Below are 14366 nucleotides of genomic sequence, written 5' to 3'. Positions count from 1 at the left end.
ATTTGTCCTTAGTTTGCTCAGTTCAAACTTGCAGTAGTTAACATTTAGGTCTCGGGTATATTGGCAATTGTAGGCAATGCAGGTTGTGTACACTGATTAACAGAAGTAGCATTCAAATTCATAGCAAGTGACATTGCTAATTGTTACTATATCAAATTTTTCTTGTAAAACTCCAAGCATCTTAGTTCTAGAAATAATTGGTTGATGCTTTCAGTGATCTGTTTCACATTAGACTTCGTTTTCCTGATCTGTGTCTTGTAATTTCTAATGAGATTTCTCATTTCATTTTGCACTATCTGATACAAATGCCAATGTGAATATCAGTCTTCATTAAATTATTTCTAAAATGTCTGTAAAGAATGAGCACAGTTAAGAGTTAACTGATCATATATTGAGTCAAAGAACTAATTAAGGAAGGCTTACGTGCCTCAGATCTGAACAACCTGATTATTAGTACTAAATGTTTTATGATGAATGTTTAAAATAGGTAAGGCAAACTCAGCATAAAATAAGGAGTTATTCCACATTCCAGCTTTCTGAAACTGTGCAGCAAATTACAAACTGATATTCTCCAAGTACAAAGAGTTGTATTGTTAGGTATGATTTTAAAATAGTAAACATAATGATGTAAAAGATGTATCCAATCATTTTTCTTACCTGTACTTAGCTGTTTGTGGTACAGCTTTGTTTACAATTTCCAGTGTAGTTTTAACATAGGTGAATCTCCTCACCTCTGTCATTGGCTGTATGTCTCAGTAGGCAAAACATTTTACTGATTTCTGGGTTTGCTTTGTTTTTTAAGTTTCAAGTACAATTATGACACCTCCCCCTGCTTTGAGAGTCCTGGAAGTCTTCACTTATTCTCTTTAGCTTTTGTGCTCAAATACTTGGAGTTGCTGTACTTCTATTTATCCAAGTTGTTTATCCAAACAACCCTCAGATAAAAAGAGTTTTCAGTAATTGCCATATTTATTTAAAGAAACAAACAAACAAACAAACATTTTCATTCCCTTTGAAAGTCTTCTTTACCACCATCTTTTTGATATTGAGATGCCAGATGTAAATATAGTTTTCCTTATGTACCTTCACTACAGTTTTGTAGAATAAATCCTAAATTCCTTGCTTGTGTAAACACAGGTCAAAAGCACAACCATTTCTTTGTTGAGTTACCATAATGCAAGTTGAGATCTCATTTTTTTTATCTGCTTAGTTGTAGATCACTTTGCTCTAATACTTTCCAAATATTTCTCTTTGTCGTATCCTATGTAGTCTGATTCCAGTGAAAATCTAGACAGCTGTTGCTGAGGTGCTCTTGGAACAAGTAGTGATTATTACATGTTAAATTCATAAAACATGAGAATTTGGGGAAAATGGAAAACTTTCTCAGATTTCAACACAAAGAACTTTCCTGAATTTTATTGCATTACATTCAATACGTATAAAAAGTAGAGGCTTCAACATATCCGCATAAGACAGCATAAGCTACATTGGCCCAAAGCCACAAAACTATATTAGTATAACTGATTTTAAGGAAACAAGTCCTGTTAAACATTTTGTGCTTTTTTGGATGGAATCTGGCTTTGTGTCACACCAGCCTGAAAGTGATGCAGAATAGGTTCCCACATCTCTTCTCCAAATTCCATGTGCAGATGGTTTTAGAATCAGGCTTCCAGAAGACTAATGCTTTCTTCTGTATTAAAAAGAATTAATGTTTTCCATTAAATTAAGTCCTTGAGTCCTTTTTAACATATTCAACAGAGGTAGCACAAAGATAAACAAAGGTGGTGTTGACATTGAGTTTGGCTGCAAAGTTGAATCAGGGGTAGGACTTCGTTACAGAACATCAAAATCTCATTATATTCTCCTAACAGACTTCAAATTTATGTGATGAATGAAAGTCTTCTGAGAGGTCATGGGAAATTATAGACGTCCATATTAATGCAAGTTCTGGGAAATACAACTATTTTGGGTTGAGATCTGATCTGAAACAAACCCTGCAGAGACGTGCTCAGAATTGGATTGTCGGTAGAGATGCACACAGTGTGATGATTCAGTCAGGGTGATCTTAGATTCCAGGGTTTCTTTGGTTTATTTTGCTCAAAATAAAACTAGAAACTTGTCATGAAAAAAGTACTCTTTTGCATGCCCACCATTCTTTACGCGTGGAAAACAGAACGTCATTATGGCAGTGTTAAGTTGATTAAATGTGCCCGGACTAAAAATGTTGGCTGAGGTTGTTGTGCTGCTTATATGTAGTGCACAGCTACGTATCCTGGATGGTTATTGCATAGCAATATTTTTTTCCATTGAAATCTGTGGTGTAGGATATCTAGATAAACATTTTTGAAAACACATTTCTTGGTGCAATTTGCTAACTGCTGTGTTGCTGCTTGTTTTACACCAACTGTGAAGGAAAGTTTGTTTCTGTGCAGGCTTTGTGGGTATTACGTACACAAGAGTCGGACAACATTCTTTTGCTTAAGTATTTGATTCTTTTCCATAGCTTTGCGTATTTGCAGCAGGGATTTCCTTTAGTACAAAATAGGCTTTTTTTGTCAGAGTGCAGGAAAACTCATCAAAAAACAGGAATGCTTTCCACGTTTGTTCTGACCTAGTTCTTTATTTTTATGTTTTTAATTTATGCACGCTGTTTTTTCACATGATTTAATTCTGGCAAGAGATTTTTTTTTTTAATCCCTTCTGCCAGGAGTCTGTTGATTCAGCTGTGTGGGTCTGAAGGATTGTGGATTTTACAGAGTTGTCAATAAATGATGTTTAGATGGCTGTGAATAGCACTGTTTCCTTTTCCACTGGAAGACAAACAGAATGTCTTCTAACACCCTTGTGTGCTGGGCAACATCTCATACATCACCGAGGCAGTGATTAGAATGCAAATATTAATGTTTTCCAGGCAGTTAAAGTATATATGAAATGTTAGCATTAGTATCTCATACACAGTGTTCCAAAAATGAAAATAAAATGCCAAATTCTTAAGAGCTCGTTTTGTACATATAGAGTCTAATTATTTAATTTAGTTCCCTACTGCTGTTCTCTGTTGCCATGATAGTAACTAGGAGTGGGATATCAGTGCAAAGTAACCATTAATTTCCTTTAACTCTATTTACTTAGTTTTCTGTTTAGTATTCTAAAGGGTTTAGAATCTGTGTGTGATATATTTCAGGCTTTGTCTGTACCTTACTGGTGCTATTAGAATGAAGGTTTAAAAGGGATCCTAGAGCGTGCCTATTTTTATGCTTTGGCACACATGCCCCAAGTACTGCTAGGATGCAGGCAGCTGAGCTTTGGTTTTGGAAGTCCCCTCAGGGTATCCATAGCTGAATCAGTAGTGTGCTCAGCAGCAGCTGTTGCCTGAATTAAATGTGTCAGCTGCACAAATGAAAAGAACAGAAGTAAAACATAATGTAGTTGTTCAGAAATATGAGTGTTTGTAGTTGCAACAAACTACCCGAGTCATAGTTTCAAGTAAAGGTGAAGAATTGCTCTGGGGTGGGTGAGGGCTGCCTGATTAAGCAACTCAGGTCACTCATTCCATTTTTTATAGCTTAAGATTCTACCAAAATCCAACAGAGCATACTGTTTCTCACTAATTAAAATAGTTTCCTTATTAATGTAAAAATAAATATTGAGAACGCAGATTTTCTAGTATCATGGTGTCATGGGTAATTCAAGGCCAAGTGTAGCATAACTATATTAGTCACACTAAGTGACTGGAGAGGTCTGACACGTGGATGAAATTCCTAAAGCATTTCAGTGCTATTGATATCCATTCTTTCCAAACATTAATCAAAAACATCAGTGCCTTATCAGCTCTGTTTAGGTCACGGATTCAAAACGTATCACCATATGAGCTAGTGTAAAGAAAATTAACTCTGTCCCAGCCAAAATCAGTACATACGCAAATATAAATTATAATTACCTCCTCCCTAATAAGTTTACTGTTCATTATTCATTAAAATTTTTGATATGCAATATAACTCTAGTTTTGACCATGATACCATCAACTAAAATAGAGAATTTCTTCATTTGGTTGCAGTGCAGATTGAAGTTGTGTATCATGTGTGAACACCTTATTTCATCAAGCTATTGTCAGTATGGGAATTCTTAACTTTCTATGAGAGATGTTTTAACTATGATTTTAACTGAGTTTCCTTGTTTTTGATTGAACCTATTGTGGAGAACCACACCCAGGTTTAGCAGTACTTCACTACTTCTCTGTAGGAGAATATGATGCTGGGTGTGGATGTAAGGTAACTGAGGTACCCTTGTTTTCTTCAGTGTAAAGGAACTATGTCGTGTGTCATATTAGCATGAAATTTCATTTTCAACACGTTGTATATTTTTCTTCAGCTCTTTATGAATAATGTGAACATAAAAATAAAGAGAATAAAAGCTAATATTCATATGATTTCTAAGGCTTGCAATAAGCAGTAGAAGTCAGTGTTGAAGTCTTTGGAGATTGTGGAAATATAGCTAACAAAAGGAAAGATGGAAGCTTTTGTTTTCAAGGTTAGTGCATACTCCATAACCTACACATCACTTCAATGGAAAATAGGTATTTCAAACTCCTTTTGTACTTGTGATGGTGATGGTGGCAATGTACTTTTTGCTGATATTGAAACTGTCCTTTAAAAGTGAGCATCGCTTAGCTCACATTCTATGCATTTTAAGTATTTGTAAATGTGCACTTGCTAAATAATTGTACTTACTAATGTTGTTACCTGTAATCTTGTATTTCATCTAATAAATTGCTCCAACAAGATGTTGAGATGGTACATATGCTCTGATTGCATGAAGGGTGCTTTTACTTTTAATCATGCTTTAGTTGCATTTTCTTATGTCAGAGAAGTGCTTAGGAAAATCTACATTTTCAAGCATATCATGAGACGTAATACGCATTTTATATTTCTGGAATCTATATCCTTTGAATTAAAACTTTGCTGTTCATTTTGACATGGACAACATTGCAGTTTCTCATCAGCATCATGCTTCTGAGCCAGCTCAGTTTTGAGTCTATTGTCTAGTGTTCTTCGCATTTGCTTTGTGAGTAGAAAACATAGGGTCTCTCACACTGCAGTGAATTAGGTGGTTCTGTGCACTACAAAATATCCTTAGTGCATTAAGAAGAACTGGGGTTGGTATCAATTTTTGCCATCTTATTGCAAAGTACAAAGTTCATATATCAGCTAACAGCAGCTGGTTCGCTTCTACGAACATGTCTGGGGAAGACCTGCTGTTTCCCTGACTGTGAATCAACATTCCTGCCATGTTCTTTGCAGGCACTTGTAGTAATTACATGGCAAAAGCTAAGTTCAGCATCGTTCTTAATTGTGATAATTGACCTACAAGTTGAATAGGGAATAACATACCTGTCTGTTTTGTTTCAAGCAATTATAATATAAATCATTTTTTAAATTAATTGAAACGTTGAGCATGTTGTGTATCCATTTTATAAATGGAAAAAAAACATGTAATGGATGAGTTTTGTTTTTTAATGAACTCGTTATATTATCTAAAAGGATCAGAAGTCAGTAACTCTCGCAGGACTGAAATCTGCATTTCTTTAAAACTTGTTATGATGAACACAAGCCAAAATTATTCTGTTGGTGGGCAGACGTTACTCTGAAACTTTAATTATACTACATAAGCAAAAGATTGTATTATACAGCAGAGAAATGATATTGCTAAAGATCCATACATTCTGATGATTCTTAATTGAAATGAGTTCACTTAACACAAAGCTTCCTACATTATAGGCAACCCGTTCTGTGGGATGATGATACTTGTTCAATATAGTTTTCTATGCTGTTTGTTCAATATTTATTGAAATAGAGTACAATATTCCATTTATATGAAAAATTTATGGTAAGAACTGTTGGATCTGTTCTGAAAATGAAGGAATCAGATTGAATCAAGATTAATGACTTTATAGAATGTGAAGTCTCCAGGGTAATATACAAGGTGAATAGGTTATGATGTTCAAGAGCAGCTCTATTTGATTTTGAATTAGAGTCTAAATGTACAACTTACACAACCAGGAATGAAACCCCGAGCTAGCTTTGTTTCACAAAATTTTTCTGTTCAGATATGTATTATGATTAATAAAAGATCAACAACAAAGACTATATATTTTACTTGTGGACCACGACAATTCCTCTTCACTTGGTGTGGTCCAGAAAACCAAAAGGTTGGACCCCCATGCTTTAAAGTCTCCTTGAGTATACATTTGCACTAACTGTTTATTGCTGTTTTTCTGGGCATATTACTCTGGAAAGATTTTGATATATTTGTCAGCTCTTCTTCTCTTGGCACCCTATTGTGTTTTGCTGTGAAATTTCTCTCTTTTTTATTCCTTTTAAATTATTTTTAGCAATTACTTGAGTCTGTGCAAGTGAATCCCACATGTACAGTTTGGCACAATAGAGTTCCACTGAAACATTTATTTTTTGGTACCTGGAATTTCATTATGATCAACATGTGCTTCTTATCCTTTTTTCTGCTTCCGTAGGTATATTCGCATTGTTGGGACCCACAACACAGTGAACAAAGTTTTCCATATTGTGGCATTTGAATGCATGTTTACCAACAAAACCTTTGCTCTGGAGAAGGGTCTGATAGGTAAGAAATGCAACGGTTTCCATTTTACATGAACTGTTGGGTGAACTTGCCTTTTAAGACTGGCTATCACTGTATTCTTCGCGTACTTCCTTTTCCACGCAGAAATCTCTTAACTTGAGTTAAATGGTGCTGTATGCTTAGAGTTAGTTGGCTAGTCCTCATGGCTACTTTGAAATTCCAGTGCTATGGATCAATTAGTAATGCTGCAGCAATATTGAAAGGTCAAATTAAATTAACTGCTGCTGACAAAACCACTGGTAATTCATTCTCTCTGTGCTCCTAATTCAGTTTTTCCTTCCATGTGACAGTATGGTTGTTATTGCCTCCAGGTAGGTTTGCTTATATTTCCAAACTGGGATGGAGTAACCAGAGCTATTTATTGCAGTGAAGATGAATTTGGGCACTTACAGCTTCTTATGCAGCCTGCTTTCAGCTGCTGAAAGTGAACTCTGTTGATTTTTCCCCCAAGGAGTTCAGGGCAGAACATTATATTGACTACTGTTATTCCCAGAACACCACACTGATGGAGCTCTGTTACTTCTGGTTCTCAAAACAGATTATTTAATACCAACTTAATTATGTCTGTGTAATAGTGCATTACTTAAGGTAGAAGTCCCATACAGGCATGGTTTGCTAAATGAAATCAAAGTAAGTAAACTGTGTCAAAGTAAGTTTTGGTATAGGTTATCATCAGCTATGGCAATCAGTGATCTTTCTTTCCTATAAACTCACATAAGTTCTGTGCTTCCTACTACTACAGAGAACTTTTATCATTTTTACTTTTCTTTTTCACTACGGATTTTATCAGATATTAAAATGTGCTGACACTTGCAAATGGTAATGCAGATTCTTACAAAGTCACTGAACAATGGATATTCTATTCCTTGTTCAGAGCAGGCTGTCCTCCCAAAATGCAAGCAAAACTAGAGATGCAGTGTGTATGTAACAAAGTGCATTGTGAAGTACTTCTGATGACATTTGAAAGAGTGAATTAATGAGAAAATTGTTGACTAATAAATTGCTACACATTTGTGAGTGTTAGCAGTGAAGAGGAAATTTGAGCCAAGTAGACAATGAAAAGGACAATCTACATGAATATATGGTATACTAGGTTCTCTACTTAATGGGAAAAACTCACTGAGCTCTGAGCAGCCAGCAATGTAGAGTTTGTAAGTGTAGTTGTTAACTTACACCTTTTTCTTGAGCCAGTATGGGATTACAAATTTGACATTCAGCGAAATTACATGGGATGATGCATATGCTGTTTAGAATCTGTTAGGCTATCAGTAGGTGCTGGTGAAACCTATGCTGTGGTCATAGTTCTGTTCACCCATGGGCTATCAAGTTTTGAAACCATCTCCTGATAGTTAAAATCTGTGAGGGTCATTTCTTTGTAGAGATATGAAAAACCTACTGCAATCTTAAGAGAAGTTCTGTATCACATCACGACATACTTCTTGCATTTTTATATTAGAAAACAGGTAATGGGGCTTGTCTTGCCAACCACTTTAGGTAGGAAGAGGTAACAGGATGCTTGCATGAATGGACACTAGAGTTCATGGAGCCTCTAGGTGTACTGAATTACACAGCTTAGCACATGAGAGATCACAGCACATACCACAAGAACACTGTAATGGTCCTTGCATACATGCTTTGCTCTAGAATATTCTAAGTAGATCCACCACTTCCATCCAAACCCATTTTTGGTCACAATAAATAGGGATTTGTCTACATACTGTTAAATAATCCAGTTGTGAACAGTGGAACTATGCAGTCATTCAGTGTGGATAAATCAGTTGTTGTACCTGTAAGTCATTTGATGTAATTTACAAAAAGTAAAAAGAGGTCCATAGGGTTTTTCATATTGAAGGGATGGTAGTCAATGCAGTTCTCAGAAAATTAAAGCAGTAAGAATTCACAGAGTAGCTAATTGAAAAAGGGAATATGTCGAACAATTTCTGACTGCAAATGAGGCAGTGGTAGTTGAATGTATGCAGATTTTATGGTGAGAAAGGGACAAATGGAAAGATTTTGGAATCACTTGTGGACAGGCCACTTGTGAATTCGTGCAGGGACACAATGGCCATTCCATCAGAAATTATATCTTTTTCCTCTTTAAAAATACTCTCAACAGCTTTGATCCAGCAAAATGACCTTTTATCCATTTAGTGCTTGGTTTTACATACTTGTAATGGTTACCATTCAGGCAGTGTGTTATCTGACTTGCTGTATCAAGCAGTCTGTCCCAGTTCCATAAAAAAAAAAACAACTTGTGTAACTACCAATAGCATAGCTGGCAAAGATGTGTCTTAATGCTCTAATGGGATTCATAATGCTGTGACTTCTATTTTTCCAGTGACTGGATAGGTTGAAGTGAATTGAAAGCAGTTGGGAAGGCTCCAGGAAATGTACGAAAGTGCAATAGTCAGAATAGATTGCTTCTAAGTTTCAGTGAGCATAGAAACTTCATTCTTAACCCTTGAAAAAGTGGTCAAGTTGTTGACTCCATTGTTTATGTAGCATAGGATTAAATGTATCCCAACCTTATTTAATACCATAACTGCTCTTTCTAGAACCTATATAAATTAAGAAAAGGAAATGTTACTCATTCCTTGAAAGTCATATGGTAATTTCTGAAAGCCTTTGTGACCCTAACTTCTACCAAATGACACTGAAGATACTATTCAAGGACGTTCTCATTTCAGATCTCATTCTAGAGTATTAAGACCACTGAGGTTTTTGCTTAGGGATCCTATAGATTTAGAAGTAATTATTGAATTTTCATTAAACCTATTCAACTTGGTCAGAAAGCTTTATGTAAAAATTGGGTAATTTATCATATTATTACTGATATGTAATATCAGTTTAATGGCTGTCACTCTAAAGTGAAGATTAGAAGACTGGTAAACAAATAATAAAAATGAAATGTCATGATAATAGCAGTTTTATATGGCTGTGTTTTTACATACCAAGATTTCATCACGAATGATTAACTCAACACATTACATTTAAATGTTCATATGCAAGATGATTTATACAGTTCTAGTACACAGTGCTGGGTGTGGTACTGACACAACCCATTGACAATTAACTTGCAGTTTTGAGGTAAAAGTAGCAGGAAATGCTTTTTCTAGCACCATCTTTGTGTTCTAGTGTTGATATACACTTTGTTGTCTTGTTAAATGAGGTAAGTGACAGAAATTAATTCAATCATACGAAATTATTCCCTAATGCAGATGTTAGAGTTGAAATGTAATTTTCCTTTTGGCATATTATCTCCAAATGTGTATGCACATTAGCGGTCTTGCGTATTAGATTCACACTAGATTGACTTAACTGTTTTGTTTAACAGGGATGCAAATTTTTTTAAATCTCCAAAGCATAGTGTTTGTTTTTAGTGAGTGTGAGCTTCTGAAATTTGAGTGGTCTTTAGTCATTAATATTTAATCTGAAATCCAAAAGAAATCAAAGTTTTTACAAGCAGGAGACATACTCCTTTGAATGCAGATGCAGTACCCTGCATGATGTGATGCTTGGTAATGGCTTCTAACCTACCCAATGGCAACAGGCTACAGTAATGGGTAAGGGGCGTCTCGTACATAATGCCTCTTGGTTTTTTATTTCATTTTCCCCTGAATGTATGGGAACTGATTCCTTTTATCTGCTGCAAAGGGAGAAAAATGGTAATTTCTTTTAGTCCCATGGTTAAAAAACCTTTAATCAGTGCTCCCTGCTGAGGTGCAATTAAGGACTGTGTAGCACACAGGTTTGCCTAGCCCACCGTCCTACTTTGAGCTTGGTCAAGGTCGTAGGGAGTGCAGCATGGAAGGCTTGAACATGAAGTTTATCTGTGATCTATCTCAGTCTATCAGACTGTCTTTAAACTGGTGCATTACATATGAAATGGGGAACAATGAATAATGACCAAAGAGCAAGAGATAGATATGAAACATGGGAATGTCCTTGTTTACCCTCTGGGGAATGCTGTTCAATACTTATGAATCATTGTGAACCTTAAGAGTATTTGCTGTAAAGGAAAAAAACAAAGTAATTATCATTCATTTTTTACTCACTGGCAGTCATTAAAAAAGAAAAGCAAACAAAAAACAACAACAACAAAGTCACATTTAAATGTGTAACTGAGAGAAAGCAGTTGTATTGGTCTCCTAGTATGTGGTTCAGCATTCATACTGCTGACTCTCTCCAAGGAAGCCACAAGAGGTGCTGTTTTCATCTCTACTTTAATGTTAATTACATGCAGAGGTATTTCATTTTATATCTTCTCTTTTTAAAGGGTAGTGTTCTTTAAAGCCATGCAAGTTTCTCCAGCAGCGTTAAGTCACCGTTTCTGCAAGCATAGCCCTAGGAACTTATTAAAATTTTAAGACCATCTAAATACTGCAGGAAACCCTTTTTTTTTTCCCTCTTACAGCAGAAAAGGACAGTCATGTGGTCAGGTTAGTAGCTGCTACCCAGTCTTCGATAAAGATTTGCTCATACGGTTCCAGTGACTTTTTATTTCTTCCTGTTTCCAGTGCTACAACAAAGGCTTACTTCCTAGGGCTTTTCTGAAGTGACTGTTGTCATTGCCTTCTTCAGACAACCTTCAGTGTTCAGTGAAGCAGTTCTTTAGGTAGATAATTAGTTGCCAACTGTGTAAAAGTATGCCCAATTCTAATGGCTTGTATGATTTTGATATGCTTTTGGGAATCAGAAATCACAAGCCTCAGCACCTGAAAAATCAGTCTTCTATGTAGTTGTTTTAATCCAAACTGACAATTGCGCATTGAAAAACATTATTAGTGGGATTTCCTTTTACAATCTGTTGAAACTGTAATTCCTTCCAAAGCCTTCACATTCCGATGTAGTGCCTATAGTATGCATTACTGTGTCTCTTTCAGCAATTGCAATATCTATGGCATAGGTTGGTGTTTACAATTTAGTAGACGATAACAGTACTTTATTAATCAGATTATTTATCAGATTTTTTGGAAGCACTTATACCATGGGAACAGATGAAAATGCATCCGAGTCCTTTCTTAAGATAATATTACTATAGGTAAATATACTGCCGAGGAGTTCATTGCTCCATTCTGCAGCTTAAGACCAGGGAACAAAGTAAGTTTTAATAACTGTTTTGATGCTGCTGTACTGTAACTTCAATCACCTTCTTCTGTTGTTTGCTTACAGAGTGTGTATGCTTTGCTAGCAAACATCTTTTTCATTCCCTAAAAGCAAATTCAATTTGTGAGAGTATAAACAGTGGGGAAAAAAAAATCCGTATTTGTAATCTTTTGTTTTCTTTAACAAAGTTGGTTATTGTAATAGCTGGATGCTTGGTGAATTAAAAAAAAAGAAAAAGAAAAAAGAAAATAGAAACAAGACTGTTGTTTTTGGCAGTACATTGTAGTAAACAAGTGACCCAAATTTAAACAGAAATCCTAATGGGAGAAAGGAAGAAAACCAGAAGTACTGAAAATACAGCACAGATCAGAGTCCCCACCAGATGGTGTTTTTAATAAATGTATCAAACAGATATAAAAGAAGATAATAAACATTCAAAATAGGGAGTGGCAGAGTCCCCTAGAGAGAAGAAGCAGTATAACACCTTCTGCATGCTACAATTAGTTAGAATCACATTCTAATTAACCATTGCAGAGAAAAAGACTGAACTTTCAAATGTACACTAAGACAGTTGCTATATGGCTGCTAAGGAGTTAGACTAATAGAGGTAACATCTTGTCCATCTGCGGATAAGTACAGAAATATAAATGTGAAAAGGAGCAGGGTGAAGCTTAGAGGCATGCGGGTAAAATACTTTATGAACTGAGTTGTATTGTGTACAGTTAATGACTTAGATAACTCATAGAGTATCTGGAATATTCCATAGAGCGTTGGCATGAAAATTCATTTTGACATTTTATCTTGTACATGTTTTTTTTAACCTAGTAGCTTCTGTTTCCTACAAAAAGCAGCACTGTATAGAAGATGCTTTAATGCCGATATAAATGGGTTGAGTAAGTTATATTAAGTAATTATTTGGAAACTAATTATCTACCTACTTTTTGAGTAAAAGTCCTCTTATTGCCAGGGAAGAGGGGAAGAAAAGAAAACCAAGGCACATTCTGTTTCAATGCCTGTGGACATAGTTTGCATTGTTGATCTTTGCTTTATTCAGATAATTTCTACTGAAGTACACATCATGTCTGCTTCTTTCTTCCCCATAGGAATCTGAGAATTTCTGAATGTCTCTGTTTAATAATACCAAATCAAGACATTTCTAGAATAAAAATGCAGTGGTTTTACTAGTTTTTGACGAGCACACAGTGATGTTATCAAATTTGATAGTGCAGTAGATTTGGGGGAAACTGTTGTTTTTTGATTACCTTGAATTATTAGTTGGCAATAAGCTTACACTTTTTTTTTTAACCATTTAAGATTCTGTTCCCAGCACCACTAGCACACTTAAAGCACAGAATCATGTGATCACAGAATGGTTCGGATTGGAAAGGACATTAAGGTTCATCTAGTTCCCTATGGTGGGCGAGGGACTTTGCACTAGACCAGATTGCCCAAAGCCCCATCCAACCAGGCTTTGAACATCTCCAGGGAGGGAGTGTTCCCAACTTCTATGGGCAACCTGTTCTTGGGCCTCATCACTCTCACAGTGAAGAATTTCTTCCAAACATCTAATCTAAATCTGCCCTTTTTCAGTTGAAAGCCACTTGCACTGTCATCATTACATATCCTTATGAAAAGCCCTTCTCCATCTTCTCTGTATGCCCCCCTTAAGTACTGGAATCCTAGCTTCTATGAGAAAATTAGCTCTTTTTTGGCTACTGGAGACATTAAAATTTGTTCTGAGATTTCATATAGTAGTATTTCAGTTATTTTGAGATGATGTAGTAGTTTTAATATATATTTTAGAGAAAATCACTGTCTGTTATTAAGTTTCCACTCTGAAATGGATTTAAGATGTTGCATAAATCCATCTTCATTTGTACTACACATTACTTGTTTCCCTGTGTGAAAATTCAAATAATCTTGGATTTTATTTGTCAGTGTTTCAAAGTTTTCTGTACATTTCATCTTTTGGCTTATTTGTGCATTTTCTGATTTTCTGATTTGTTTGGCATGAGATGTTGTGGTTTTGGAAGTTCTGTTGAATTGATCATTGTCCTTCATATGACTGTAATAATTTCATGTTATTTCTTCCACTCTTGTTTATCTTGTTACCACACACATATTGGTCATTCTTCATCAGAAGCTGACAGTCTTAGCTTTTTTTCCAAAGAATACTTATTATCATTTAGCTAAAGTGGTGTTTGCAGCGTTACTTAGCACGTAAAAAGAATAAACAGATAACCTTGATTTTATCATGTTCAGAGAACATCATTTTGCAACCTTGTTAATCTGATTTTTTTTCCAGAGTGTTGAAAAAGAAAAGGAGTGAGATGTAGATGTCTTGTATGAATAGGGCATCTTAAATAGCTTTTTAATATCCTTTCATCAACTTACTGAATGATGAGAGTCAAAAAGCTTGGGAGTCTCTCTGTAATACAGGCAAAGTTCTGCATTGGTTTAAATGTAAACAAAGGTAATTAGGTAAATATGTAATTCCAAAAATAAGTGTTGAAGCACTTGTATAGCAGAGTTTCATAGTTTATATTAAACAAGAATTAATGTTTCCTTGTATTAGACATACTTTGATAGTTTGGTTTTTGGTGTTT

The 14366-nt window shown here is 35.4% G+C and overlaps 1 protein-coding gene across 1 annotated transcript in view; it reads left to right on the top strand.

The window, feature by feature from the left end:
- The window catches only part of BTBD9 (BTB domain containing 9), a 101468-nt gene that overhangs the window by 55711 nt on the left and 31391 nt on the right, over nucleotides 1-14366 (top strand). Inside the window, exon 8 of the mRNA XM_072331403.1 lies at nucleotides 6527-6636. Within this exon, the coding sequence (XP_072187504.1) occupies nucleotides 6527-6636 (110 nt within the window). The remainder of the gene's footprint in view (nucleotides 1-6526; nucleotides 6637-14366) is intronic.

This window comes from Excalfactoria chinensis, chromosome 3, assembly GCF_039878825.1.
Source record: "Excalfactoria chinensis isolate bCotChi1 chromosome 3, bCotChi1.hap2, whole genome shotgun sequence".
In the NCBI taxonomy this organism is placed as follows: Eukaryota; Metazoa; Chordata; class Aves; order Galliformes; family Phasianidae; genus Excalfactoria; species Excalfactoria chinensis.
The sequence above is the reverse complement of the archived record's forward strand: the minus strand, read 5'-3'. Positions and strand labels throughout refer to the sequence as shown.